Source organism: Diabrotica virgifera, chromosome 1, assembly GCF_917563875.1.
Source record: "Diabrotica virgifera virgifera chromosome 1, PGI_DIABVI_V3a".
NCBI classification, from domain to species: Eukaryota; Metazoa; Arthropoda; class Insecta; order Coleoptera; family Chrysomelidae; genus Diabrotica; species Diabrotica virgifera.
In genome coordinates, this window is record NC_065443.1 from 307,143,111 (window position 1) to 307,170,129 (window position 27,019).

Consider the following 27,019-nt stretch of genomic DNA (forward strand, 5'->3'; position numbering starts at 1 on the left):
TTTGCCCTCAGGTGCTCTACAGCCAATATTCTTGACTTGTGTGCCCTCCTGTATTCTTTCTACATAGATAACTGAGCCTATTTTATATATTATATCAAATTCCAACGATACATCTCTCATACATCGCCAGCTCAATGCATAATTATTTACATTCAAAAAATCGAAAAACTGATTTTTAGGAGGTTTATGGGGATTTTCCCTATTTTATAGACTTCAAAGTTGATCAAATCAAGGTTTTTTTATAAGTTATATATTATATAATTTGAAGTAACATAGTCCTTTAGGACATTCAGAATGGTAGAAACACCCAAAAACCTGTGGGCTTTTTGTGGGTCTATTTGGGGGGTTTTAACATCCCACATTTCACTAGTAGATTCATAGAACATACTTTTCAGAAAAAGTATATACTGAGAATATGCGTAATTACCATTGCGAATGTGCAGAGCAGATACTGAGTATATACTACATTACAGTACTTAAACGTTCTATGTATATACTTAGAATGTACTACCGCACTTTTTTTCAGTATATACCAAGAATGTACTTTTTAGAACATTCCAAGGAAGTGCTATAAACCTTCTATTTATATACTTAGAACGTACTACCGCATATCTTTGTATGGGAAGAATATATATTTTTAAGAATATTCTAAGAAAGTGCTAAATTGCTCAAAAGTATGTTTTCAGCATCACCTAATCTCGTCCTAGGTTCTACTGGTTCTACCAAATACCTATTATATTTACATATTCTAATTGCATATGAGAATGTAGTTACTTCCTACATTCTACAATTTTACTTAAAAAGTAAGTACCTATATATTTATAAATTTTAGTTATTTATATAAATTATTATATAATGTTTAGCTAAACTAAACTATGTATAAGTAACTAAAATTTATATTAAGAGGAATTGTGACTGCATAGCTTCACTGATGAGGCATGAGGATGCTGAAATGGCTATATGGAGATGGTGGTCCAAATCTGAACCGAATATAAACAAAAATCTGCATTTATCTTTAAAATTTATATACTTATACATATGTACTTACCTAGATACCTACTATTTAAGTAATATTGAGTTACCAAAATAAATTATATTTTGAAACACCGCAAACAAAATAAAAAAATTATGTATGTTCTTTAGTCCTAATAGTACTTTATCATTCGTCTTCATCCTTAACACTGCATAGATACAGACACCCTCTTATCTATGGATACAGATACAAATAATGCCTGGTTTCGTCTTCATATTTTACCTTCGTTTCATGGTTTCCTATCCCTAATCCTTATTCAGGTAGGAAAAGACTGGACGTGTGGCCGTTTGCAGTTTGTTTGGTCACCGGACAAAACAACGGTGCATCGGTGGTTAGTGTTACCAAACGGAGGGAAATTTCCCTTTTTGCGGGAATTTTCAACATAAAAGGTGATAAAAGGAAAAAGTTAACTTAAAAGGGAATTTTTCCCCAGTCGAAATTGTAAATATTTAAAAAAAAATCAAAATATTTGAAAATAATTAAACATATCTTCTCAGATTTTGTAAACAGGAGGGAATTTTTTTTATAATAGTGGGAATTTTTAAGGTAAGTTGGCGGAAAAAGCTTACTCGACGGTTGGAAACACCAAAGCGTTTGGTTGTGGGTTTTGGCACGTTTGGTGCTGGAATGGCCCATATTGAATTGAATATACCTAAATTCAAATTCAAACGATGTAAAAATACTCATGATATACTCATCAAAATGGTAAAGTCATTTCAATTATAAAAACGAATTTTTAATAATAAACGTTAAACAATTAATGTTTAACCTTTTTTACCATACAACAATTTTGAAATGAAATTCGTCCAATACTATATCTACATACAAAAATATTAATAATTTTATTATTCTAAAAAATAACGAAGTTGATAATCTATAATCTATAAGGCTAATATTATACTTTCTATACATACATATTATTTTTAATATATTTTAAAAGTATCTACTTATAAGTATGTGTTAAGATTGTACTTATAAGTATGTGTTAAGAATTTTCGATAAAGGTATATTCTAAGAATAAACTTTTACCAATATTCCGAGATACTACGTACACGAATGTGGTCAGTTTATTCGGTACGAGAATATTCTTTGAAGTATATGCAAAGAACATGAAGTTTAGAGTTTTTTAAGGTACATGCTATTCTTGTACTACGCATATACTAAAAAGAATATACTCCGACGAATGTTGGTAGTATATGCTTTGAATATGATGCGAACATCATTGTTATGTGGGATATTTCTCCCATTTTTGAATTTCCTAAAGGAATCAGTTACTTCAAATAATTTATACCTATAAAAACCTTGATTTGATCTATTTAAAGTCTATAAAATGGGGAAAATCCCCATAAACCCCCTAAAAAAACAGTTTATCGGATTTTTGAAGGTGGCGCACCTTACGGAAAAATCCGAAAAATATTGGAAATATAGTTTTTGATTAAATATACAAAATCAAAATAGCCGTGTAGCCATCTCCCAAAAAAGTTATAAGCTTTTTCCCCCAAAAAAATAAATCAAATTGCAGTTTGAGGTTATTTACACTCAACCTATGAGTCTATAATAGTTATTTATGAATCAAGGGGATTAATTAGATGTTTATACCCTAAGGGCAACAAGCTTATAAACTCGAGGTTCTCCGCATCTACATCTAATAATGTACGTGGTGCATACAAAAATGTATGTCATACCGGTTCATTGCACCAATTATTAAAGTTTTAATTTTATTTTATATTAATTAGAAGTAATATTGTATCGCAGCAGGTATTTAGTACCGTTGCTAGGAAAGTGATGTTGGTTTGCAATTTGATATTAACGTAAACAAAGTTTTTCTATGTGACATTATCAAAAAAAGTGAGAATGCAAGAAGAATTCGATATTTCTGAAGAAATAGATAAAAAAGCCAAAAAAGCGACTGAGAATCTGTTGTCGAAAAAATCCAAACAAACTTACGACAAGGAATACGCTAAATTTCAACAATGGATGGCAGAAAATAATACTGAATGCGTAAATGAGACCGTACTACTGGCATACTTTGGAGACATTATGCCCGCGCCGGCATAAAATATACCATTATGTGGTTCGTAACTAAATAATAAATACACAATATTAAACCGGTATGACATAAAAATATTTATGTTTTTTAGAATATTTTTAAAAAATTTTAAATTGATTGCATCCCACCCCAAAAAAAATAAAATCGAAAAAATTACGTTTTTTGTGAGGGGAGTGGAAAGAGGGTGGAGGGTTTTCAAGTTGCGCCGACTATTTTTTAATCACATAGAACATAAATAAATGAAAAATCTAATCTTGGGAGTGCCAAGGGCCTCTAAGGCCTGTAGAGCTGTTATATAATCTTGGGAGTGAGTGCATATTGCCTACCTTAACGGGGGGTAACCTTTGTATCTTTAACAACCTGTAACACAGACAGGAAGGGAGTGGAAAGAGGGTAGAGGGTTTAAGTTGCGCTTAGTCTTATTTTCTAATTACATTGAACATAAACAAATGAAAAATCTAATTTTGTGAGTGAGTGCATTTTGCCTACCTTAAAGAGGGGTAACCTTTGTGTCTTTAAGAACCTGTAACACATACTTTCCTTCCAGAAGTACACCTTCTTTGTTTCTGTAATACTTTGTATTGTTCTTTTGAATTTCTCTGGAGTTATTAACTTCTTCGTAGAAATGTTTGATCTCTTGGTTTATGTAGGCCTATTATATGTTTTTCAAATGCTCTTATAGCTGTTCGCTTTTCTTCTGTATATAGTTAAGGGCATAGGACCAACATTTTGACTCCAATGCTTTTTAAATGCATTCATTTAAATTTTAAATGCATTTCTGAGAAAACTAATAAATATTATTGAAAAATTTAAACGCAGAATGGAAGATTACATTATTACCGAGGTTCCGAATGGACCGAAGTCCCTTAAAATAAACAAAAACTTTCTTTGGAATAAACTATTTTAAATGGAAATCAAGCCACAATTTTGCTAAAAATATGATTTTATTAACGTTTCGGCGTCCAAATCGCATGCCGTTTTCAAAATACAAATAAATCAAACAAAAATGTTGTTGCTTAGTAAAAAATTCTTCTAATAATTTATTTAATATGACTCATTTATATCGGCAACTCAGACATATAAGTATTATACATTTTAAAGTAGAAGACTTTAAAATGATATTACCAATATTTATGAGTTGCGTTTCTGGAACGGCTTTACTGAAAGATAGTTCATTCAATTACATGAAATCAACCCCAACTCAAGAATATCCTTCACAAAAAAATCATTGTATTCGATTTTGAATGAGATATTTGAAATTAAGAATCACACTAAATTTTCTCTTTTTTTACCACTCTAACTTATTAAATTATTTAACATTATAGAAGTGTTCAGTGACTTTAGGCCTTCGTTAATAACGTTATTTTCATTTCTAAAATTTTTAAAAATAATTATTAGTGTTCTCATGATTCAAAAAAATTAACACATCTGAAAAACATTGGAGCCGAAATTTTGAGCCTACCCCCTTAAATCAGAATTTAAAGTTTTAATATTATAGATTCATCTTCTAAAAGTGGAAAGAAAGAATGCAATATATTTTCTATTTATACATTTTTATAAATACATTATACAATTTTACAAGAATATAAATATATACAACAAAGTTTTTAATGTACAAACATAAATATATTATTATGTACAGTGCATGTAAAAGGCACTTACGGAATAAAATTTATTTCTGTCCTTGTTTTAAAAATTTTAAAAAAACACAAAACCCATTGAATTTATATATAAATGTGCGCTTTTAAACAAAAATTTGAATGTACAGGGTAATTCACGCAAGCATAGTATAGTGCATAAGCTTTATTTTTAATGGAACACCCTATATATCTTAGAAATTTTTAAAAGCTGCTGAACAACCTGATTTCAATGAACTAATATCATTTACGGTGTATTATGAATAATACCGAATGAAAATTATAAAGTGTGAAAACTATTTATGGAATAAAACTTTTTGTCTGTTATTTTAAAAAATAATAAAAAAACACTGGTACTTGTCAACGTTTAAATTTAAATGTGCTCTTTTTAAACATAAATATAAATGTACAGGGTGATTCACGCAAGTCTTACATGGTCCATTCTCTTTATTTTTGATGAAACACCCTGTTGTTATCTTTTTAAAACCTCCTTAATAACCGGATCTTAACAAACTGTATTATGAATATACAAGGTACTATTTTGAAATTATTAATAAATTTCGTCAAGATATTAAATAGAAACCACCGATATACTGATACTTGGGTTAGAAATTTAATATAGTTGTTTAGCTTATTTAAAAAAAAATAATACCCTTATTTAAAGTGTGATAAATTATTAATTTCAAAATTTTGTTTTGAACGTTTTGACGAAACTTATATATAATTGCAAAATTTCACCTCGTATTATCCATAATAGACCCTACATAATACACTGAGATGAGCTTCTAAAAACACAAAACTACACAGGGTATTTCATTAAAATTAAAGATCATGGACTATGTTAGCCTTGCGTGAATCACCTTGTATATGTAAATTGATGTTTATAAAGCGCCCGTTTGAATTTAAATATTGACGTATCCTAGCGTCTTTTATATATATATTTTTTTTTAATAAAGACACAAAAATTGTATTCCATAAGTGGTTTCAATACTTATAATAATTTCAAAATTTTACCCTGTATTATTCATAATACATTATACATGATATAGTTAATTGAAATCAGGTTGTTCATCAGCTTTTAAAAATATAAAACTTTATAGGGTGTTCCATTAAAAATAAAGGTTATGGACTATGCTAGACTTGCGTGAATAACCCTGTACATTTAAATTTATGTTTAAAAAGCGCACATTTATACATAAAAATAGACGGTTCTCAGTGTTTTTTATAATTTTTTAAAACAAGGACAGAAATAATTTTATTCTCTTACGAAAATAGTCGTCTCTTACGCTAGACTTTTTACTTAATATTGAATAGTAGCTTTTTTAAACTCTTCTTTCATATCTTTGTCATCCCAACCCCATACACAGTCCTCATGGAAGTTGTGGTGTTCTTTTGCATTACCATTCTCTAAGGGCACTTTATCGAAATTGTATGATCCATCCCCTGTTCGTGCAGCTCGTTTCTTGATCATCTCCGGCGATACTGTTTTGAGATCGTATGCTTGTCCTAAATAAGCCATGAGATCCAAGAAGCCAGTTGTTAAGTTAGCTCGGTAATTTCCAAGTTCGGCAGCTTTGTAATCCCATGGGAAGGTATGATGATAGTTGTGCCAGCCTTCTCCTAAGCCTACTATTGAAACAGTAAGATTTTCAACTGGATTGATGGAGCTGTGATAAAAAATAACCAATAAACGTATATACGGTTTAGTGTCTTAAATATGAAAAAAAAATTATATATTGTTCTAAAACTATCTTCGTGTGGCATCTTAATGCAATTTACTATTTTTGTTGCAAATATAACCCAGACGTTAGAGACGAATTTGCTGAGAATGTTAATTTTGGAAGCTCAAAAGAGATCTCAAAAGTCTAGCGATCGGAGGCCAGAAAAGTTATTAAAAAAAGTTAGTTAAAGTTAACAGGGCTAAAAAGGGAAGATGAGGATGGTAATTATCCTTATGTGGACCAAGAGGTGACTTCAAGTTGAAATAATCCAATCGTATACCAGGAAGATATATTAGGGAGGTATGTATATGACTAACAGAGAAATAACAGATAGATATCAGGTAGGTAGATAACAATTGGCTAACAGTTTGCCAAAAGAGAACCATGAAATACTGAATTCTGGGAACTACAGAATCATAGGGCGCCGATAAATCTTGTCTTGAGACTAATAAATAGACTATAAATAGTCATTTAAAGAATATAATAAATAAAGGAAGATTAACCGAGCTCCACTGCTAAGGTTGACATGTTTACCTATATGCTGTAAAAAAATTTATATAAGCAAAAAAATTCAATCATCAAAAAAATTGTAATTACTCAATCAAAATTGTTATGGCTAAGTAGATTGCGGCCCTTAATAAAGTCATTATTCAAAATTAATTACTGCTAAAACTTCATAAAAATTGATAAATAAAGGATTTGGACCACAATCCTGTAAACTGACAAAAAGCTTTTTGGTTCAATAGAAATAACACATAACCTAGTCGTAAAATTAAAAAAACTTGCGTAAAAATAATTACACATGTGATTATAAAATGAATCATGTTTTTAAGGGGGTAGGCGCAAAATCATTGTAAAATGCTCTTTAAATGCATTCATTTTTATTAAATTCTGAGAAATCAAATAAATATTTTTGAAAAATTTAAACGCAGATTTCCATGATTGCATTATTACCTAAGGACGGAAGTCCCTGAAAACTTCTATAATGTTTATTTTAATAAGTTACGGGAGTAAAAAAAAATGGTGTGATTTTTAATTTAAAATATTTCATTCAAAAGAAATTTTTTGTTTATTCTAAGGGACTTTAGGCCCTCGGTAATAATGCAATTTTTCATACTGCATTTAAAATTTTCAAAAATATTTATTAGTTTTGTCAGGATTCGAAAAAAATAAATGCATTTAAATAGCATTGGATCAAGATTGTGCGCCTACCCCCTCAAAGAACATAATTCATTTTATGATCATATTTGAAATTATTTTTACGCAAGTTTTTTTAATTTTATCTTTTAAATATTTGATTTTTGAAGTTATACTTCTTTACCGGCGATATGAGGGTGAATTTTTATATGTTAAAACCTATGATCCCGGCGCATGCGCATTATAACTTTGTTCTGATTGGATGTTCAAATGACATGTCAAAAATTATTCAATATGGCGGCTGTGGCACAGCTGTGGTTAGATTATTTATGGTTGTTGCGCTTCAAAATTTGTGTGAAAGAAACAACAAACAAAAGTTAATTAATAGTTATACTGCCTTTTTAAATTGTTTTCATATACCTATATTTTTGGACTTTTGGACTATTTTGGACAAGGAAAACTCATTCTAATTTGGTAAGTAGTTTTTATTATAATCATATTGTAATTATACATTTGGATTAGGTTGAAATACAGTAGAGGGTCGATTATCCGAACTAATTGGGGGACATAGGTGTTCGGAAACCGATTTGTTCGGATAATCGAACTACAATATATTGATACATATTTATAGTCATACATATTTATCCACAAGTGAATAAAAGCCATATTTATATACCTACATATTTATTTATATCTTGATAATGACAACTAGCAACTAAACAAAAAAGTGCAGTCTTTGCAACAACATAATTATTTTTGGATACAATATTGAAGAAAATTGAAGATATTTTAAGCGTCAATTACTAACGCTTGCTCGGTATTCGAGTGCGGGACACGGGAGTCGATAGTTCGAATAAGAGGTCGTTCGGTTGATCGACGTTCGGATAATCGACGCTCTACTGTACATTTATTTTCTCAAGAATGGGGATTTTAGAGAGAAATCCCAAATTAGGTCCGATTTTTATTTTTAAATTATGATTTTTTGGCGTAGATTTATTTATCTAGTAGGTATGTAATGCTTTGATTTACATACTTAATTTGATTACCAACAAAAGTTCTACCTATCTTCATCTAATATATTGTTTTCTTACTGTTTTTTTATATTTTTATATTTTCTTCCACAAAATTTAAACTACATAATTTAATTATATTCAAAGCCACTGTCAAACAGTAAAACGTTCAGTTACCCTATTTTTCCACATGACAAATAATGTGAAATTGGACGAGTGAGTCTAGGCTTCGATTACGAATCAAAGCGCCACAAAATTCACGGGTTCGATTACCGATGCAAGTTTTAATTTTTTTATTTTTTTATGCATTTTATGATTGTAATTATGTTTGTTATATATTTTTTTTTTCAGAAAATGCGTATTTAAAATTTTTGCCAACAATTATTATCGTTCAGAAATCATTTTTTCTTTGTGGCATTTTTCAATGTGTTTGTGTGCGTTTTTTTTTTATTTTTTTTAATTTTTGGTATTGTCTTAAAAATCACATAATATGTAGTAGAAGTATAACTTCTTACGTGCGTACAAAGTACACACACATTCTTTTTTTTTATTACCTACGTGTTATCTATTAGCAGTTTTCCCGAGCAAAAAAGTGATTTTTTGAATTTGTTTGAAAATTTTTTTAAACAAATTTTGTCAAAAAATTTTGCTTGATAACGGAATTAATTGGTAATCATTTTTCGACGGGAATTTGTGAAAGAAATCGAATAAGAACATTTTTCTTACAGGAGCAGTTGTAAAACCTGGACTAAAATGAAAATGCACTGAATTAGAAATGCGTGATAACCGCAGATAGGTTTGGAACTTTAATTATCCTAAAACTGTTATCCTGTGGCATGTCTAAGTTAAATGTTATGTTTTATGGGATTAGCCATTGTTATTGTTATCCTACTGACTACGCATTGTGTTTATAAGCTAGGAATTCCACAAGATAGAAGAAATAAAACAACAAAACAATACAAATAATCCAAAAATGACTCAAGGATGAAAATACTATTTATGTAAAGGACTTTTCAGAAAAATTAAGAGGATAGGATAAGTATAACATCACAAAGTTTAAAACATCCAACATGCTCCAGATCTGTCCTGACCAAAACAAAACCCGATAACACATAGAAGAGGTCAAAAAATGCATGCAGCAATTTCTACGTGGGTGGAACTTGAAGACCACTAAGTGTAAGAATAAACAAGCATGAAACATACATTAAATGGATTTCGACACATCACATACAGTAAACGCCATCGTACTAGATACATAGGAACATTGAGCTATTACAGTCCTGGCGCCTTCACTTGTTGTAATGTTAATTTTTTTTGTCTAGTGACGTTCAGAACGTCAGAAAATGTATACAAACTGAATATTAATATAGAAAGTTGACAGATAATAGATCAGCTGATCTAATTTTGACATTTAGAGTTGTCATTTTGTTAAAGTTCTAAAAGTTTTACTGAGAACGGACCGGATTAGCCCATAAGCATAGCAATTAGGTACCTACCCATGTACCCATGTGTCTAGTACGGTGGCGCTCACTGTATATACAAACATGCCTGGAACAATTAACATAGACTACAATGGAAAGATGCATCAATTATCGTGAAGAAGCAGAAATGAAAAAAAGAAAAATCGAACAAGCAGCCCTGATTATACTAAATGAAGGAAAATGTTTAGCAAATCCATCGTCAGAATGCAGCAAGCTTTGGTTGCTAATACTTAAAGAGATACTGAACAACAAGAACACACCACGAGTAGAGGATTGCAAAATGTGAAACACAAGTCTTTATCAGATATTCTACATGTGCAACACACAACACAGAAAACTATTTTATCTACTCTATCTCATATTATGTATAAGTTTTTAGTTTGTGAAAACTGTCATTATAGATAGCAGAGCACACTTTCATATAATCAAATATCCTTAACTTTCGCCTTGTCATGGTGATGACAATATGAGCAATGACTTACAACAAAAATTTTGACAGTTTTGCGGTTTGAAAGTAGTTAGGATTTTTAAATGTCAAAGTTCTAAAAATTGTAGAATGGAAATGAATTCCAGTGACGAAGAGTTACAGTTTTTTATTTGTTTATCGTAGATAAAATATTGTATGAAACTGTGCGTGAAGTACTTTTTGCGAACTAACGCAATGTATAGCACTCGCTCCACTGTCGCTCGTGCTCTAAACATCGCGTGCGTTCGCAAAAAGCATACTTCACCAACTGTTTCAGACATAACTATTTTACAATCTATATTCCAATGACACATAGCTTATGACAAGAACACCCAGAGATATGAACAAAGGCGTGTACATATGCTTTATAGACTACGCAAAAGCGTTCGATAATGTGAAGCACGAAAATATAATTTAAGTACTCCACAAGATCGAAATGGACTACAGAGACATTCGAACAATAGTGAGTCTATATTAGGGTCAAACAGCTAAAGTGAAAGTAGGATCTACATTGACCAATAAAATTTAGATCAAGAAAGGGGTACAGCAGGACTATCTTGTCTCCTATTCTCTTTAATATATACTCGGAAGAAGTATTTAAAACAGCGCTAGAGGAATCACAGAAGCCGTAAAGATAAATGGAGAAATAATTAATAACACAAGGTATGCTGATGACACTGTGATACTCGCGAGTAGCATTAAGTAATTTTTATTACAACCAAACTGTGGCTAATCCTATAAATTGTAACATTTAACGGAAGTGGGGGAATGGTGCGCACTTAAGCAGTAATCGCTTCTGCTATACATTCTTTAAATCTATCATAATGGCCAGTACGTTAAAGTAAGCTCTAATTATTCTATTTTGAATACTTAAAATAAGTTTTAAAGATTCCATATCCCTGAGGGTAATCATGCGCACGGATTCGCAAATGCGCTCTCAATTAATATTTGGAAAACCTTTCTTGCAGCTTTCTGGTCCTCCTTTCTCTTGAGATTATTGTCCCTTAATCTTCTTTTTTTCCTGAACTTCCTCCAATTTTGTGTTCAATTGTTTTAAGAGGATAGATCAACATAGGCGAATATAATTTCCTGACGGCTAAACGGCTAAAATGGTAATGTTAATATTTACCATTTCATTGTTTGTAAAGGAATCGTGCACACTCCTGCGCACTATTACCCGTTTATGCCTGAAACAGCAAACGTCATCGCAAACGTAAAACTGCTGAATCATATAAACCAACAGATGCACAAAAATGTACGGAAAACCACATGATTTAAATCAATAGTAAATTAAAACCAACTGTATAAAACATACGAACTTACCGTCTTAATTTTTGAAGCTGAAAAACTAGAAGAGTGATTGCAACTTTTAATAAAATCGGTTTTCACTTAGTCCACGTGCAACGATTGACTGAATATAATGGCGCCAACTCTTCACGAGATCGGCCGAAAGGTGTAGGACTGGTTGGATTCATAAAATCTTCCAAGGAATTTGAAATATAATGCAGCGCACGATTACCTGACGGGCACTATTCCCCCACTTTCCCTTAAATTTATATTATCATACTAACTATTACTAACCTGTCAAAGGGCCTCCATCCATACATATGTGCAAAACTGTTGACGCACCAAGTTCCATTTAGAGTGAGGACTAATTTTCCAATACAAATTAAGAGAGCATTTACAGTCGTTTCATGAAAGAAATGGACCATGGCTATTGTAGGTAAAATGAACGTCAAAGCTAATATCAGAAGTGTGTAATATCTACAAAAATAAAAAGCAAATAAGGACGAGACGAGACTGAGACGAGACTTTCATGAGTCTCGTAACAGTCTCGAAGGCAAATAAAATTAGCAGAATCGTCTCGGTCTCAGTCTCGTTTCGTGAGACCAAATATTATTTGTCTCGTCTCGATCTCGGTGTAACAATAAACTAAAATAATCTCCATAATATGTCTAAAATTACTTCAAAAACTATTATACACATTGAGAACTGCGTCAGCGATTTTACTAATACTTTACTAATACTTATATTATTAGTCCATTGAAATGTTACATTTAAGGTTGCATTTGTTAGAGGAGTCAATTTTATTTTTTAATATGTAGGGGGGTGAGTAGAAGCTTAAGTTCAAGTTTTTGGGGTCGCCAACCTTGTCTACCGGCCGCCATCTTGGAAAAAGGGGTGCATAGGGTTTTCGTGCTGTATCTCATAAACTAGCAACCTAACAGAAAATTTAACTAAACATCAAATTTAGCAAATTAAATTTTCTACAATTTAATTTTTATTACTTTTTATCTTCAAGGGACCAACAAAAAAGTTTTTCCTTTAGGTTTGTGTAAAAACAGGTTTCGTGTGTCCCATGTGTAAAAACAGGTTTCTTTTTAGAGGTTACAAATTTTTCAGTTCATTTTACAATAAAATGACATTATAGCAATTTTATAGATTATTTCATTCATAGGAGAGTCTGACCATTAGAAAGCTACAGAAATGCAAATTAAGGTGATAATTTTTGATAATATCCCTTCTTCAAGTATATTACGTCAGATGTTCTTCGTTGCTACCAAAAAATACATTCAGCGACATTAATGACAATTAATGTTTTAAAAAATATAAAAGTGATGACTTTCAACCGTAAAAAATTTTATATCAACTGTGTGTTTAACAGTACTAATTTGTACTTACATAAATAAATTACAACAAAATTTTGGTTTTGAACAGTTTTATTTATGAAATAATCGCAACAAATTGCACTCGATCTCTAAAATTAATATATAATTTTTGCCCTCGTGACACTTTGACATAATTTCACTCGCTTTCGGCTCGTGAAATTAAAACTGTCAAAGTGTCACTCGGGAAAAATTCAATAATTTTAGAGCTCTTGTGCAATTACTACTGAGAATTTTTCAACGAACAATTTCCACTATAAAGTTATTTTATTTTATTTATTTATCTAGGTTTTACAGCGCTTCAAACTTGACGGGATTCTCGAATGCTCATGGGAATACAATAAAAACAAAACGTTAGGCTTACTTTTCTATCTATATTTTTTCATGAATGCAATTTATTATGATCTTAACATTCCTATGCTGTTATTAGCCTATTTTTGTCCATTTTCCTCGCCACCTATGACGTATAGTCTGGATGAGCGTTTTATGTGGTATCCCCAGTAGGCCTAATCCACGGACAATTTCTAGACAAAATAATATTATTTATTATTATACAGTGTGGGCCAAAGAAAACAGTCCACCTCGATATTTGGCAGTATTGATTAGATTTTAAGGAAATGACGAAACAGGTCAATTTTTGATCTAAGTGGGACACTGTTATACGGTACATACAACTGTCATCTGTCAACCCCCTCCCTTCCACTTTTTCCACCCCTATTTTTAAATAGGGAATATGGGTCGTGTGCTAGCTCATTTGAAAGGCTGTTCAATTCTCTATTCAGAAATATTAACATTGACATAATTATTTACACAGGGTGTCTAAGAAAAATTATTTTTTCGGTTTTAAAAACGGTTTTATGTATTTTTTCAAAAGGTACATTTTTATTAAGTAAAGTTGTTTTGATAAAACGAAAACTTTTGGAGTTATTAGCAGAAAAACAATTAAAAGCATTGATTTTTTCGATATAACACTAACACTTTCGATAGCGAATAAATCGAAAACTATTAATTTTATCAAAAAAATGTATAGAACGTTTTTTACTTAGAATGAATGTTTTTACCAACTTTTGTGATCAAAATATAATTATAAATTTCCACCCCCGAAATGGGGTGGCAACCACCCCCATGGTAAAAGCGCCTTTCGGTATCATATAGATTTTGATCCTTGGACTATCCACTACTTATTCTCAAATTTTCAAGCAAATCGATCCATTCTGTAAAAATTGCGAGGTGAAAAGCTTCGGTTCCTGGACTATGGAACGAACATATAAGTAGAATGTCAGAGGATGGGATAGTACGAATAGCACGAGATAAGTCACCAAATGGACGAAGAAGTATTGGCAGACCAATAAAAAGATGGTGCGATAATTTAAACAATTTAGGAGGCTAATATTGAAGGAGAATCAGGCTTTAAAGCCTACATAGAGGAAGGAAGAAGAAGAAGACATTCATCTTTAATAAACATGATTCAGTGGAGCTAGGATTAGTGAACCGCCTGCTACCTGTCACTAAAAAATTAAAATATAAAACTCACACAAAAAAAATATTAATAATAGAATCCATAACCATTTTTACCAAGCATATATATCAAAAAACGAAATCTCTTCATTGCTTTCATCGATTAAAAGAAAGCGTTTGATTCAGTACCGCATTAATGGCTTATAGATATACTGAAAATATATAAAGTATATTATAACAGTAGTGACCTTTTCAAAGCATATTATGTCGGAGTGGAAGACTAAAATTCATCTTCAAATATCTGGTAAAAAAAATATTGAAACTGAAGATATCCCAATTAACCGTGGGCTTTTCAAGAGGGAGTCGTTGAGTAAACTTTGGTTCTGCCTTGCTATGAAGCCACTATCTCAGCTACTGAACTACTCTGATTCAGATTTTAGTATCACAAATGACAATAGTGGTGTGGCGAAGCGTAGTCATCTGTTGTATATGGATGATTTGAAATTAATGGCTTCCAGTCGAAACCACCTAGATCAGATGCTAAAGACTATAGAAACTTTTTCAAAAATGATATCAGTATGCACTTTGGATTAGACAAGTAGTTCCGTATTCTAAATATAGTCAGGGGAAAGGTTTAGCCCAAAGGTATCGATATGCAAGATGGCCAAAACATCGAGGCCATGGGTGAAAATGGGTATATAAATATCTCCGAGTAAAGCAAGCGCGGAAAATTGATCATAAATACATGAAAACCAAACTAACTTCCGAGTTTGTACGAATAGAAGAGTGAGACAGCTAAATCTGTTATATATTAATAGTAAAAATTTGTTTAAGACATTGAATACATACGCTCATTTGGTATTATAAAGTGATCAAAAAAGGATGTAAAGAGCTATCAGCGAAAAGCAATAACACTTCTAACAAAGGCACAAAAACCTCATCCACGCAGTGGATGAGCAAACAGTGTAGTAGAGAGAACGTTACCGCGATATCTAGGGGGAAAGGGACTCATGAACATATACTCTGGGCTAATTAGCAAAATTCATGGAAAAGTTATTTACCAGCAATTTTATTGCTGGAATCGAATTATAAGATCCTATATATTAATAATATAGGTATGCAAAGTCCGCAGATAGTGTGCTACTTTTTTTATAAACAAAATGGCGCCGACAAATCGTATTTTTTCAATTATTGCTCTATAACTCCGAAGATTTTAACTTTACAACAAAAATACTCAAATAAAAATTCACCGCAATTAAATTCTGCATAGAGATAGGTTTTTCACGATTAGCTCCGACGAAAACTTTCCTCGGAAACTGCGGGTTTTCCTAACAAAAACTCTAATTTTCAAATAAAGTTTTAGGTAAGTAATTATTAATCAATAATTAAATGACTTAGTGACATCAAAACTTTCTTGGTATAGATTGTAATTCCAGAAGCCGGTGAAAATTAAACGAATATTTTAGCAACAATTCAATTGTTAATTAACAAATTACGATCGCAATAATAACCAAAATAATCATGATACATTGATCAAACTTATAAAGATTATAAAGTTGAGATGCTGAACAATATCCCTTCGTTGGCTCAGTGTAGATGGTCTTTAAGTTGTGATGGAAACACCAAATAATAGTAGCAGAGTTTATTGATGAGACTTACACTATGGATGTTGACCCGGGGTACTTTGAGCAGAGACTTAAATGATGATCGTTGAAGACAATCACTCGCGTTAATGAATTAATAATAATTGAATTTCTAGACAAGAGATCTTAGTTTTATATAAGTTTAAATTGGGTCAATGTAAACACGGGCCCCGCGTGATTTTATGTATCTAATTAAGGTAAATTGTTTATCTTATGTCAGCAACTTTTGGCTGATGTCCAAATTATATTATTGATAATTGACCAAATGTGTATGTAATTTAATTAATTACGTGTGTGTGTTTAATAACAAATAAATGCATTCGATCTACTGGGTGATAAAATGATACTGTCCAATTTCGGATATGAATACTGAATATTTGATATTGGACATACTGCGGAATCGGGCAAAAACTGGCCCAAGTGTCAATACTCAAAGTTTACATATAAGTATTACATAAAATAGTCAAATTTAAACATGTTAATAAATAAATAGTTTAAGAATAATCAACAATCTTCCAACCGTACTCTAGCTATCAATGTCCGACTCTATCTCTAGATTAAAATTAGGGCAATTGGATGAAAATGTGGAGAGTGGGATGTCGGCCTTTGAAGTCGACGGTACATTGTTATGCCGATTACTACTTAATACAGGTACTTTTTGTTCGTTAGTCTGAGTATGTGGATTCCCTGAACGACATAGTCGTACAACAAGACGGTATTTCCATAACGTGAGTATCCCAATTATTACCATTATAGTAATGGTACCGGTGGCTACAAAATAATGCCAATTAGATTCTGGAATCGATTGCCACTGCGTATGCGTCATTTCTTGTTCTAGACTTTCCTCCTCAAGTAACGCGTGACGTAGCTCTCCTCCTGGTATGTCCAGGTAGGTGTTTAGAGGCATGTTAAACCTGCGGGGTGTCCTCGCCACCAATTGGGCCACGGGAGTGATTGGCGCCTTCAGGTAGCTTGTTACCGCTCTCTCCGTCCCACTGCTAGTGGGGAGTAATGTAATATTTTTCGTTTGGGCGATACATTTGGGTGAAAGTTTCAGGAATGTGACTCGTTCCAGTACTCTTTCGCTCCGATTTCCATCGCAAATAATGGATATATATATCGTGACTGGCGTGATAACGAGCCAGAGGTTGGGGGTACCCATCTTACTCCATTGAGCTGTCTGTATTGTCCTGGCTACCACTGGACATGTGCTATTCTTAGATCGCTCATAAATTTCTTCAAGTATGCAGTTTGGTTGGGTATCCATGTTCCTTATATCCGTTGGTGAGCACGCTATCTGCGTCTTTGTCAACAGTAAACATCTTTCCCTATCTTCTGCGGTCAATTCGAAGTAGTGCAGTGTGTTATAATCTACGACCAGTAGATTCCTTGGGGCGACAAATGTGCGCAACACCGACCCCTCAACGTTAAGTGGTATGGCCGTGACTTTCAGCATGCTGTACTTAATTTTCCCTGTCACTATGAAATAGCCGATGACTGTTATATATCTGTCGTCATGACTGACTTCTGTTTCTATAATGGGCTGTCGTCGTATTTCGACCCCTTGTGGCAGTATCTGCCCTGCTTTCTCTATCAATTTGGTTATCTCACCCGGTTTCACTATATCAATGAAGTGTCCGTGGTTATAGTGAAGGTTTAATATTCCCTCGTAAAATTGAGTATATTCGTTTATGAATTCCATAACTTGCAACGCTATCGTTTGTATTCGCAACGTGCTATATTCGGTTTCTAGTCTCTGTGCTTTGTCTTCTACTTCGTTAGGTCCTTTAGATATTTCTTGTAGGCCTGTGATTAGTGCTTTATTAAACTTGTTTATTTGCTCGTTTATCCTGTTCTCTGTGTGATTGATTGATGTTATTGTTTCTAACATTATCTTCGCTTGATGCTGTGATCCCTTTATTAGCTCCTTTTGGTTATTGTCTAATGCTTCAATGTTACTGTAGGCTTCGTCATTGACTCCAAATACTGAGGTTACTATTGTTCCTAATATTCCTCTTCTTTCCCTTGCTTTTATTTCTACTGTCAACTCCTCGCTTACTGATTCCGCCTTTCTTTGTCCTTCCTCTAACTTCCCTATTATATCCTTACAATTCACGATTTTTATATCCTGACACAGTTCTCGTACTCCTTGTATCATATTTCCTATTAGTTGGTGCTCTGTTCGAATTCTTCCCTTTTCTAGTAACACCTTTATTCGAAATGTTCCCCGGTCTATAACGACCTCTCCAAGATCTTCTGTGAAAAATCCTGGTTCCGGATTATATATTTTATACGGTTCTGCCTTTATGGGTTTTAACATCGTTAAAAACATTATAGCTACTAGTATTTTCTTCCATCTTAGTGCTGCTGCCTTCTTCGGCTTTTCCTGTTTCTCTTCTTCCAGTCGTATTAGTTTATGTATGGGTCTTTTTGTCAGTTTCCCGTTCGCCTTTCTCACTGTTACGACTCTGGTTAGTCCCTCCGCTCCAGGGTGTGTTTCTGTTACCCTCGCTAATGGCCATCTGCCTGGAGGTGTATCTTCTTCTTTTATTATAACTATTTCTTCTTCTTTTATGTTAGAGTGCGCCTTATGCCATCTATTTCTCTGTTGTAATTGGTGCAGGTATTCCTGTTTCCAAATTTTCTAGAAGTCTCTTTTTATTTTCTCCAATAATCTCCACCTCGTCGGCATCTTCAAATAAGTCGTAAGCTCTTCTTCCCGATTTGGTGATATAATTTCTCTCCCTATAAGGAAGTGAGCTGGTGTCAGGGCTATTTTCCCTTCAGGGTCTTCTGATGACCCACATAATGGTCTCGAGTTCATACATGCTTCTATTTGTGTCAGCACCGTACTCAATTCTTCATATGTTAGAACTGTTTCCCCGATGATTCTTTTCAAGTGATATTTCATTATCCGCACTGCGCTCTCCCATAGTCCTCCGAAATGTGGTACATATGCAGGTATGACATGCCATTGGGTACCTAGTGCCAGTAATCCTTGTTTTATCTCGTCATCTATTTTTTGATTTTCTTTTTTCAACAAATTTGCTGTTCCTACGAATGTGGTTCCGTTATCGCTGTATACGTTGTTGCATTGTCCTCTGCGTGCCGTAAATCTCTTGAACGCCGCGATGAATGCATCCGTAGACATATCGCTTACTACTTCGAGGTGTACTGCCTTCGTTGACAGACACACAAATACTGAGATGTAGCCCTTATAGCTCCTCTGTCCTCTGCCTCTCGTGGTACTTATTTTTATTGGCCCGGCATAATCTATCCCTGTGTTAGTAAAGGGATGACTCGGGTTCACTCTGTCTTTCGGTAGATCTCCCATTAATTGTTGTGCTGCTTGGCTTTTATACCTCCTGCACCTTAAACATTTTGCTAGATGATCTTTCACGGTTCTTCTGCCGTTGATTATCCAGTATTTCCTTTTTATATACTGTAGTGTTTGTTGTAATCCGCTATGTAGATTTTTTGCGTGACTATCTGCTATAAGTAACTTTGTTAATGCACTATCCTTTGGCAAAATTATCGGATGTTTTTCTCCGTACTTTAGATTCGTGTGTCTCAGTCTTCCGGTGAATCTTAGAATTCCTTGTCTATCCAGGAATGGTACCAATGACGCTAATTTATTTTTCTTGTCTAACTGCTGTTTCTTCTCCAGCTTCTTTATTTCTTGTTTGAAGTAGGCTTGCTGTGTGTGCTTTATCACCTTTAATAGCGTTTCCTCTAATTCTTGGACTGTCAGCTGACTTTGTCCACTGTCCTTCTTTTTTCTGCATTTGTCTGCAAATCTCCTACAGTATGCAAGTACTCTTCTCATTCTTTCTAAATTTGAGAATCTCTCGCATATGTCCTCCTTTATCGTTGTCGTGTGCACCGTTATTTTCGTTTTGACTTCCTCCTCATTTGTCTCTGGTATTTCTTCTGATTCCTGCGTTAAAGTTTTGTTACTAGTCAGCCAAGTTGGTCCCTTCCACCATAGCTCTGCTTCTAATAATTCTGATGCGGTACTTCCGCGTGAGAGGATGTCCGCTGGGTTTTCCTTCGTATCTACCTTATGCCAATTTTTCGGTCCTATAACGCCTCTTATTTCCTCTACTCTGTTGGCGACGAATATTTTCCACCTTTTTGATGATCCCCTTATCCAAGCCAGGGTTATCATTGATTCTGACCATGCATATACCTCCATGTTTTCCCTATTCAATGCTTGTAGGGTTTTCTTCATTAAATTTGCTAATAGCACCGCGGCACACAACTCGAGCCTCGGTAATGTCGTTTTTCCTTTCAATGGTGCGACTTTCGATTTTGCTATCATTAGATTCGTTTTGATTTCTGGGCCTAACACCCTTGAGTAGATTACCGCTCCATATCCTTTCATAGATGCATCTGCAAATCCATGTAGTTCTACTCTGTTTGTCTTGCTTAAGTTGTTCCACCTGGGCAATGTTATTTTTTCCAGATTTACTAATTGCGCCTGGTATGTATTCCACCTGCTTTGTTGGTTGCTAGTTAATTCTTTATCCCAACTGGTTTTTTGCTCCCATAATTCCTGTATGAACATTTTCGCCTGAATTACTACAGGTGCTATCCACCCTAGTGGGTCGTATAGTTTTGCTACTTCTGACAGTACGTGTCTTTTCGTTATTTTCTTTGCTGTCGTTATCCCTATTTTGAATGTGATTATATCTTCTTTAGGGGACCAGTGTATTCTTAACGTTTTCCGTACTTCTTCTTGTTTGAATGCCTTGGAGTCTACGTTCCTCATTTCCTCCGGTACGTTCTCCATTATTTTTTCTTCGTTGCTCAACCATTTTCTGAGAATGAAACCTCCTTTTCTGAACAGTTGTATTAATTCCTTTTGGGCTATTTCTGCTTCCTGTACTGTCTCCGCTCCTCCTAGTATATCGTCTACATACATGTTTTCTTTTACAATTTTCGATGCCAACGGGAACCTCGCTCCTTCGTCTTCTTGTAATTGCTGTATTGTTCTCAACGCTAAAAATGGTGCTGCGGCCGTGCCGTATGTCACCGTCGTTAAGTTATATTCTTGTATTGGGTCCTTTGTATCCTTTCTCCACAAAATTTTTTGATATTTTTGGTCTTCTTCTGCCATTCTGATTTGTCTAAACATTTTTTCCAAATCCGCTGAGTTTGCTATCTTATTGGATCTCCATCGTAATAGTATATTTGTCAAATCTTGTTGTAATTTCGGCCCTGTGTGCATAATATCATTCAGGCTTACTGCCGATGAGCTTTTACTTGATGCATCAAACACGGCTCTTATTTTCGTTGTAGTACTGTCCCCTTTTCTCACTGGATGATGAGGTAGGTAGTACCCATCTCCCTGGTTTTCTGCTATTACCATATGACCTTGGTTTTCATAATCTTCCACGAATTGTCTGTAATTCGCTTCTAACTGTTTGTCTTTTGCAAACTTCGTTTCTAGTTGCATCAATCTGGCGAATGCCTGCTGCTTAGATTCTCCTAGCTTTGTTACGTCTTCCTTAAACGGAATTCTCACTTCGTATCTCCCTTCTTCATCTCTTTTTACTGTCTGTCGATACATTTCTTCACATTCTTGTTCTTCTACTGATAAACTTGTTTCCTGATTTACTTCTTCTAATTCCCAGAATTTCTTTATTTGTATGTCCATCTCTTGTCTGGATATCATACAGCATACTTCTGCTTTTGTAGTCTCCTTCTCTCGTGCTATCCCCGAAACTATCCATCATAGTTTGGTGTTTTGACTCAGGAGTCCATTACTTATTCTGTGCATCCCTTCTGTCAATATGTAACTGTATTCTTTTACTCCTAGTAGTAAGTCTATTTTCCCTACCTTGTAATATCTTGGATCTGCCAGTATTGCATTTTTCTCGTTATAGTCTGGTAGAGTTATATCCTGTTCCGGTAAATTCCTTGTTATCTTCGGTAATACTAGTGCTTCTATTTCCATCTCGAAGTCACTTTCGTAATGAGTTTCGATTAAAAGTTTCATACTCCAATTGGCTGTTTTTTCTCCTGACGAGCCTATCCCGGATATGGTCGCCTGTATGGGCTTCCTTGTTGTTCCTAGCGTCGTCGCAGCTTGTTCCGTTATAAATGCGCATTGTGACCCTTGGTCGATTAATGCTCTCATTATGTGTGAATCTCCTTTCGCATCTCTTATGCGTACAACAGCTGTCGCTAGTAATGCTTCACCTTCCTTATGGCTTGCGCAGTTTACTGAATTCTGCCCTCTTTGGTGGTCGTTGATATTCCTATGCCCATTGGTATCTTGTGTATTTTCTCGCCTTCCGTTATTTTGTTCTCTGGCGTTGTATGGATTATTATTTCCTCCTCTGTACCTATTAGCTTGATACCCGTTTCTTCTATTATTCGAATCTCTTCCATTTCTTTCTTGTGTTTGTTCTCCTTTCGTTTCATTGGAGTTTCTTTTGTTGCCTGTGTTTCCTTTCTCATAATGCAACATATGGTGATGGTCTCCGCCACAGTGTCTGCATCTATATTGTACATAACATTGTTTTTCTTTTTTATGTGCTAGGCAGTTTGCACACAATCCTTTTTCTTTTATCATCCTGTTTCGGTCTCTTACATTGAGTTCCTGAAATTCTCTGCAGTTCGGTACTCCGTGATCTCCGTTGCATATCACGCAACGTGTTCTTGGTTTCCTCCCAGATCCTCCTTGCTTCTCTTGTCTTTTTTCTGACTCCAGCAGTTCCAGTGTCTGGAATCTTCGCTGTAAGAATGTTTGTGTCGATTTGTACGTCGGTATCTCTCTACTGTCTCCAACGTGGTTTTCGTACAGCCTCCTGGTTTCATTGTCCCATTTCGTTATGATAATTCGGGCTACCAATGGGCTCCACGCTTCCGTGTCTGTTCCTAACCCTCCTATGGCTTCCAGACTTTCGTGGAAGGTGTCATGTAGTGATTTCAATGCTCTAGCAGAAGATTCCTTTACTTCCTGTGCTAGTAGCATCCTGTCTATCAATTTAAACAATATCATCCTTGGATTCTCATATCTATCTTTTAGCATGTTCCAGGCCACTTCGTAGTTGGCCTCGGATATGTTTAAGTGTTGTATCATTCTGTTGGGTTCCCCTCTTAGTTGAGTTTTTAGGTACTGCATTTTTTCTGCGTTTGATAACTGGTCGTTTTCATGTATTACTTTTGTAAACAGATCGTGGAAAGTTCTCCACGTTTCATACCTGCCTTCATACACAGGGATTTTTACCTGCGGTAATGTCACACCGTCCCTCCTCTGTGTGCTTTCTGGCCGTTGCATTCCTGGCCTTATTTTCTTCAAGGTTTCCCTGACTCTCCTCTTTAGTTGATTTATTCTCTCTACTTCTCCATTATCTATAGCGTCTAGTTCCTCATTTACTGCTGCTTCAATTATTAGTGTATTCACCTTTTCCACGTATTCTCTTAACTCTGACTGCAGCTCTTCATCCTCCTGCAAATCTTGTTCATTTTCTGGCCGTAATAATTCCTCGATTCTTTGCTTCCTTATCTGTATCTCCTTTACTTTCGGTGCTTTTCCTCTTTTCAGCACCCTTCCATATTCTTCCAACAGGGTTTTCCCCTCAATATATGTCTTAAATACCTGATCATGGTATTTTGTTTCAAAATATTTTTCTTTCGTTATACCTCCTTCTAGCAGCTTTTCGTGGTTATTCAGAAATTTTGCCCAATATTCTTCTAATTTTTCCTGCCTATCCCGGATGTATTGTTGAGTCCTCCGAGATTGAGAATCCTTTTTAGTATTTGAAACTAGTTTCGCTAATTCTGCTCCTATCTCCGCTTGCTTAACGTATACACTTTCCATGGTTATTTTTATAAAATTTTAAATTCAGCGGTAAATATATTAAACAATATGAACTGTATTTTATTTACTAAAAGGGAAGTTCCCTAGGTTGGCTGTATACCATATAGTTAAAAAACTCTTAACAAGAAGTAAAACCACTTCTATGTAAATTGGTATATTTATTAAAACTTAAAAATCCCAATGGATTGAATAAAATATGTCCAATTCAGAACGTTTTCAGACCTATCGGTCCATCATCAGTGAATGTGCATACTTGCTAAATAGCCCCAGAACCAAACAATGGTTGAATTTAAAATTCGATTTACATTATTTAAAAATAATATTCAACAGGCTAAACGCCGATGTTACAGGATATTGCCTATGGGAACATGGTGAAACCCTACCAAAACCTCAATCAACCTAGGCCTAAGATGGTTGATTGAGGTTTTGGTAGGGTTTCACCATGTTCCCATAGGCAATATCCTGTAACATCGGCGTTTAGCCTGTTGAATATTATTTTTAAATAATGTAAATCGAATTTTAAATTCAACCATTGTTTGGTTCTGGGGCTATTTAGCAAGTATGCACATTCACTGATGATGGACCGATAGGTCTGAAAACGTTCTGAATTGGACATATTTTATTCAATCCATTGGGATTTTTAAGTTTTAATAAATATACCAATTTACATAGAAGTGGTTTTACTTCTTGTTAGAGTTTTTTGTATTTTATTTATTAAGCAATGTACTTAAATATGCCTATAATGTCTGGCTAATTGGCTAGTCCAAGGCCATCAAATTCACACAATAAAAAAATATCTGCTTATTAACAATTATATTTATTTACTATACCTGTACTATCACGCTCTCTCGTAAGCCAGAATGTATATAAATAAAAATGTAATTGTATGCCCTTGTCAAGTTTGCAATTTTTCAACGTTACCGTAGGTCGCTTGCCTGACTAAGTGATTTCTGTTTGTAAATAAACTGAATAGTATTACGATTTCACTATCGCTAAATTGAAATTCTTTGGTTGGATAATTTAATGAACCTTTGTATTTATAAAAGATCTGTAAATGATATATGTAATATTAATACTGGACTCTTATTCAAATTTGGCAATTAGATATCTATGTGATTAATTTTTACACAAATAGGTAAAATATTTTCATTTTCTAAAATAGTGAAAATTTAACTGAAATTATTACATAGAGTGGACTTTTATCGTTCTATAAGTTACGTAGTATTTTAATTTTTTCGAAATAAAGTATTTAATTGAAATTAAAGCAAGCTATATGTTTATGAACGTTTCTTTTTTTCAAATTATTTTTCAAATATATTTTTGTCTCTGTATTATTTATATGGTATACATTCTAAAGTACATTATTTTACTATTGATAGAGTGGAGATTGTTGAATTATAATAAAAATACAAACTTGTTAAATTGTACGATTGTAATAGTTGGAAGATTTTGTAATTATTCAAAAGCTTACGGTTTTTTTTTTTTGTTTTCTTAGACGTCTAGGGTCCCTTGCTTCTGGTAGGCTCTGCAATCGGCTCTCGGCTATGGTACTGCTCTTAGCTCTGCAATCGGCTCTCGGCTTTGGTACTGCTCTTAGCTCTGCAATCGGCTCTCGGCTTTGGTACTGCTCTTAGCTCTGCAATCGGCTCTCGGCTATGGTACTGCTCTTAGCTCTGCAATCGGCTCTCGGCTTTGGTACTGCTCTTAGCTCTGCAATCGGCTCTCGGCTTTGGTACTGCTCTTAGCTCTGCAATCGGCTCTCGGCTTTGGTACTGCTCTTAGCTCTGCAATCGGCTCTCGGCTATGGTACTGCTCTTAGCTCTGCAATCGGCTCTCGGCTTTGGTACTGCTCTTAGCTCTGCAATCGGCTCTCGGCTTTGGTGCTGCTCTTAGCTCTGCAATCGGCTCTCGGCTATGGTACTGCTCTTAGCTCTGTAATCGGCTCTCGGCTATGGTACTGCTCTTAGCTCTGCAATCGGCTCTCGGCTTTGGTGCTGCTCTTTGCTCTGCAATCGGCTCTCGGCTTTGGTACTGCTCTTAGCTCTGCAATCGGCTCTCGGCTATGGTACTGCTCTTTGCTCTGCAATCGGCTCTCGGCTTTGGTACTGCTCTTAGCTCTGCAATCGGCTCACGTTCTCCCGGGTCTAGTGGTCTCTCTCTGGGGGTGTTGCTGGTGTGGACTGTATAGGCTTTCTCAAACTTCCTTGAAGTATTCTTTTTCTCGATAGGACCATGAACAATATCCCCTTCGTTGGCTCAGTGTAGATGGTCTTTAAGTTGTGATGGAAACACCAAATAATAGTAGCAGAGTTTATTGTAGAGACTTACACTATGGATGTTGACCCGGGGTACTTTGAGTAGAGACTTAAATGATGATCGTTGAAGACAATCACTCGCGTTAATGAATTAATAATAATTGAATTTCTAGACAAGAGATCTTAGTTTTATATAAGTTTAAATTGGGTCAATGTAAACACGGGCCCCGCGTGATTTTGTGTATCTAATTAAGGTAAATTGTTTATCTTATGTCAGCAACTTTTGGCTGATGTCCAAATTATATTATTGATAATTGACCAAATGTGTATGTAATTTAATTAATTACGTGTGTGTGTTTAATAACAAATAAATGCATTCGATCTACTGGGTGATAAAATGATACTGTCCAATTTCGGATATGAATACTGAATATTTGATATTGGACAGATGCTTATTTAATATTTTATCGACAAAATATAAATTTTTCTTTTTTTTGCATAATCTTTAAATTTTGAAACAAAAAATAGTTATAATACGCTGGTCTAATTAGTAAAGTACAAAGAAAGGTTATTTACCAGCAATTTTATTGCTGGAATCGAATTATAAGATCCTATATATTATTAATATAGG

General features: G+C 34.2%; 1 protein-coding gene across 4 annotated transcripts in view; it reads right to left on the reverse strand.

Annotated features, from left to right (window-relative positions):
- The window catches only part of LOC126886001 (acyl-CoA Delta(11) desaturase-like), a 150,335-nt gene that overhangs the window by 60,089 nt on the left and 63,227 nt on the right, over positions 1-27,019 (reverse strand). For 2 of the 4 annotated variants that reach the window (XM_050652844.1, XM_050652840.1), the window contains 2 exons: positions 12,117-12,299; positions 4,611-6,387 (listed from right to left, as the gene is read on the reverse strand). The exons of the other annotated variants lie outside the window; for them this stretch is intronic. In XM_050652844.1, coding sequence (XP_050508801.1) covers positions 6,021-6,387; positions 12,117-12,299 — 550 coding nt within the window. In that variant the 3' untranslated portion in view covers positions 4,611-6,020. Of the gene's footprint in view, positions 1-4,610; positions 6,388-12,116; positions 12,300-27,019 lie in introns of those variants that run through there. 4 annotated transcript variants of the gene reach the window in all.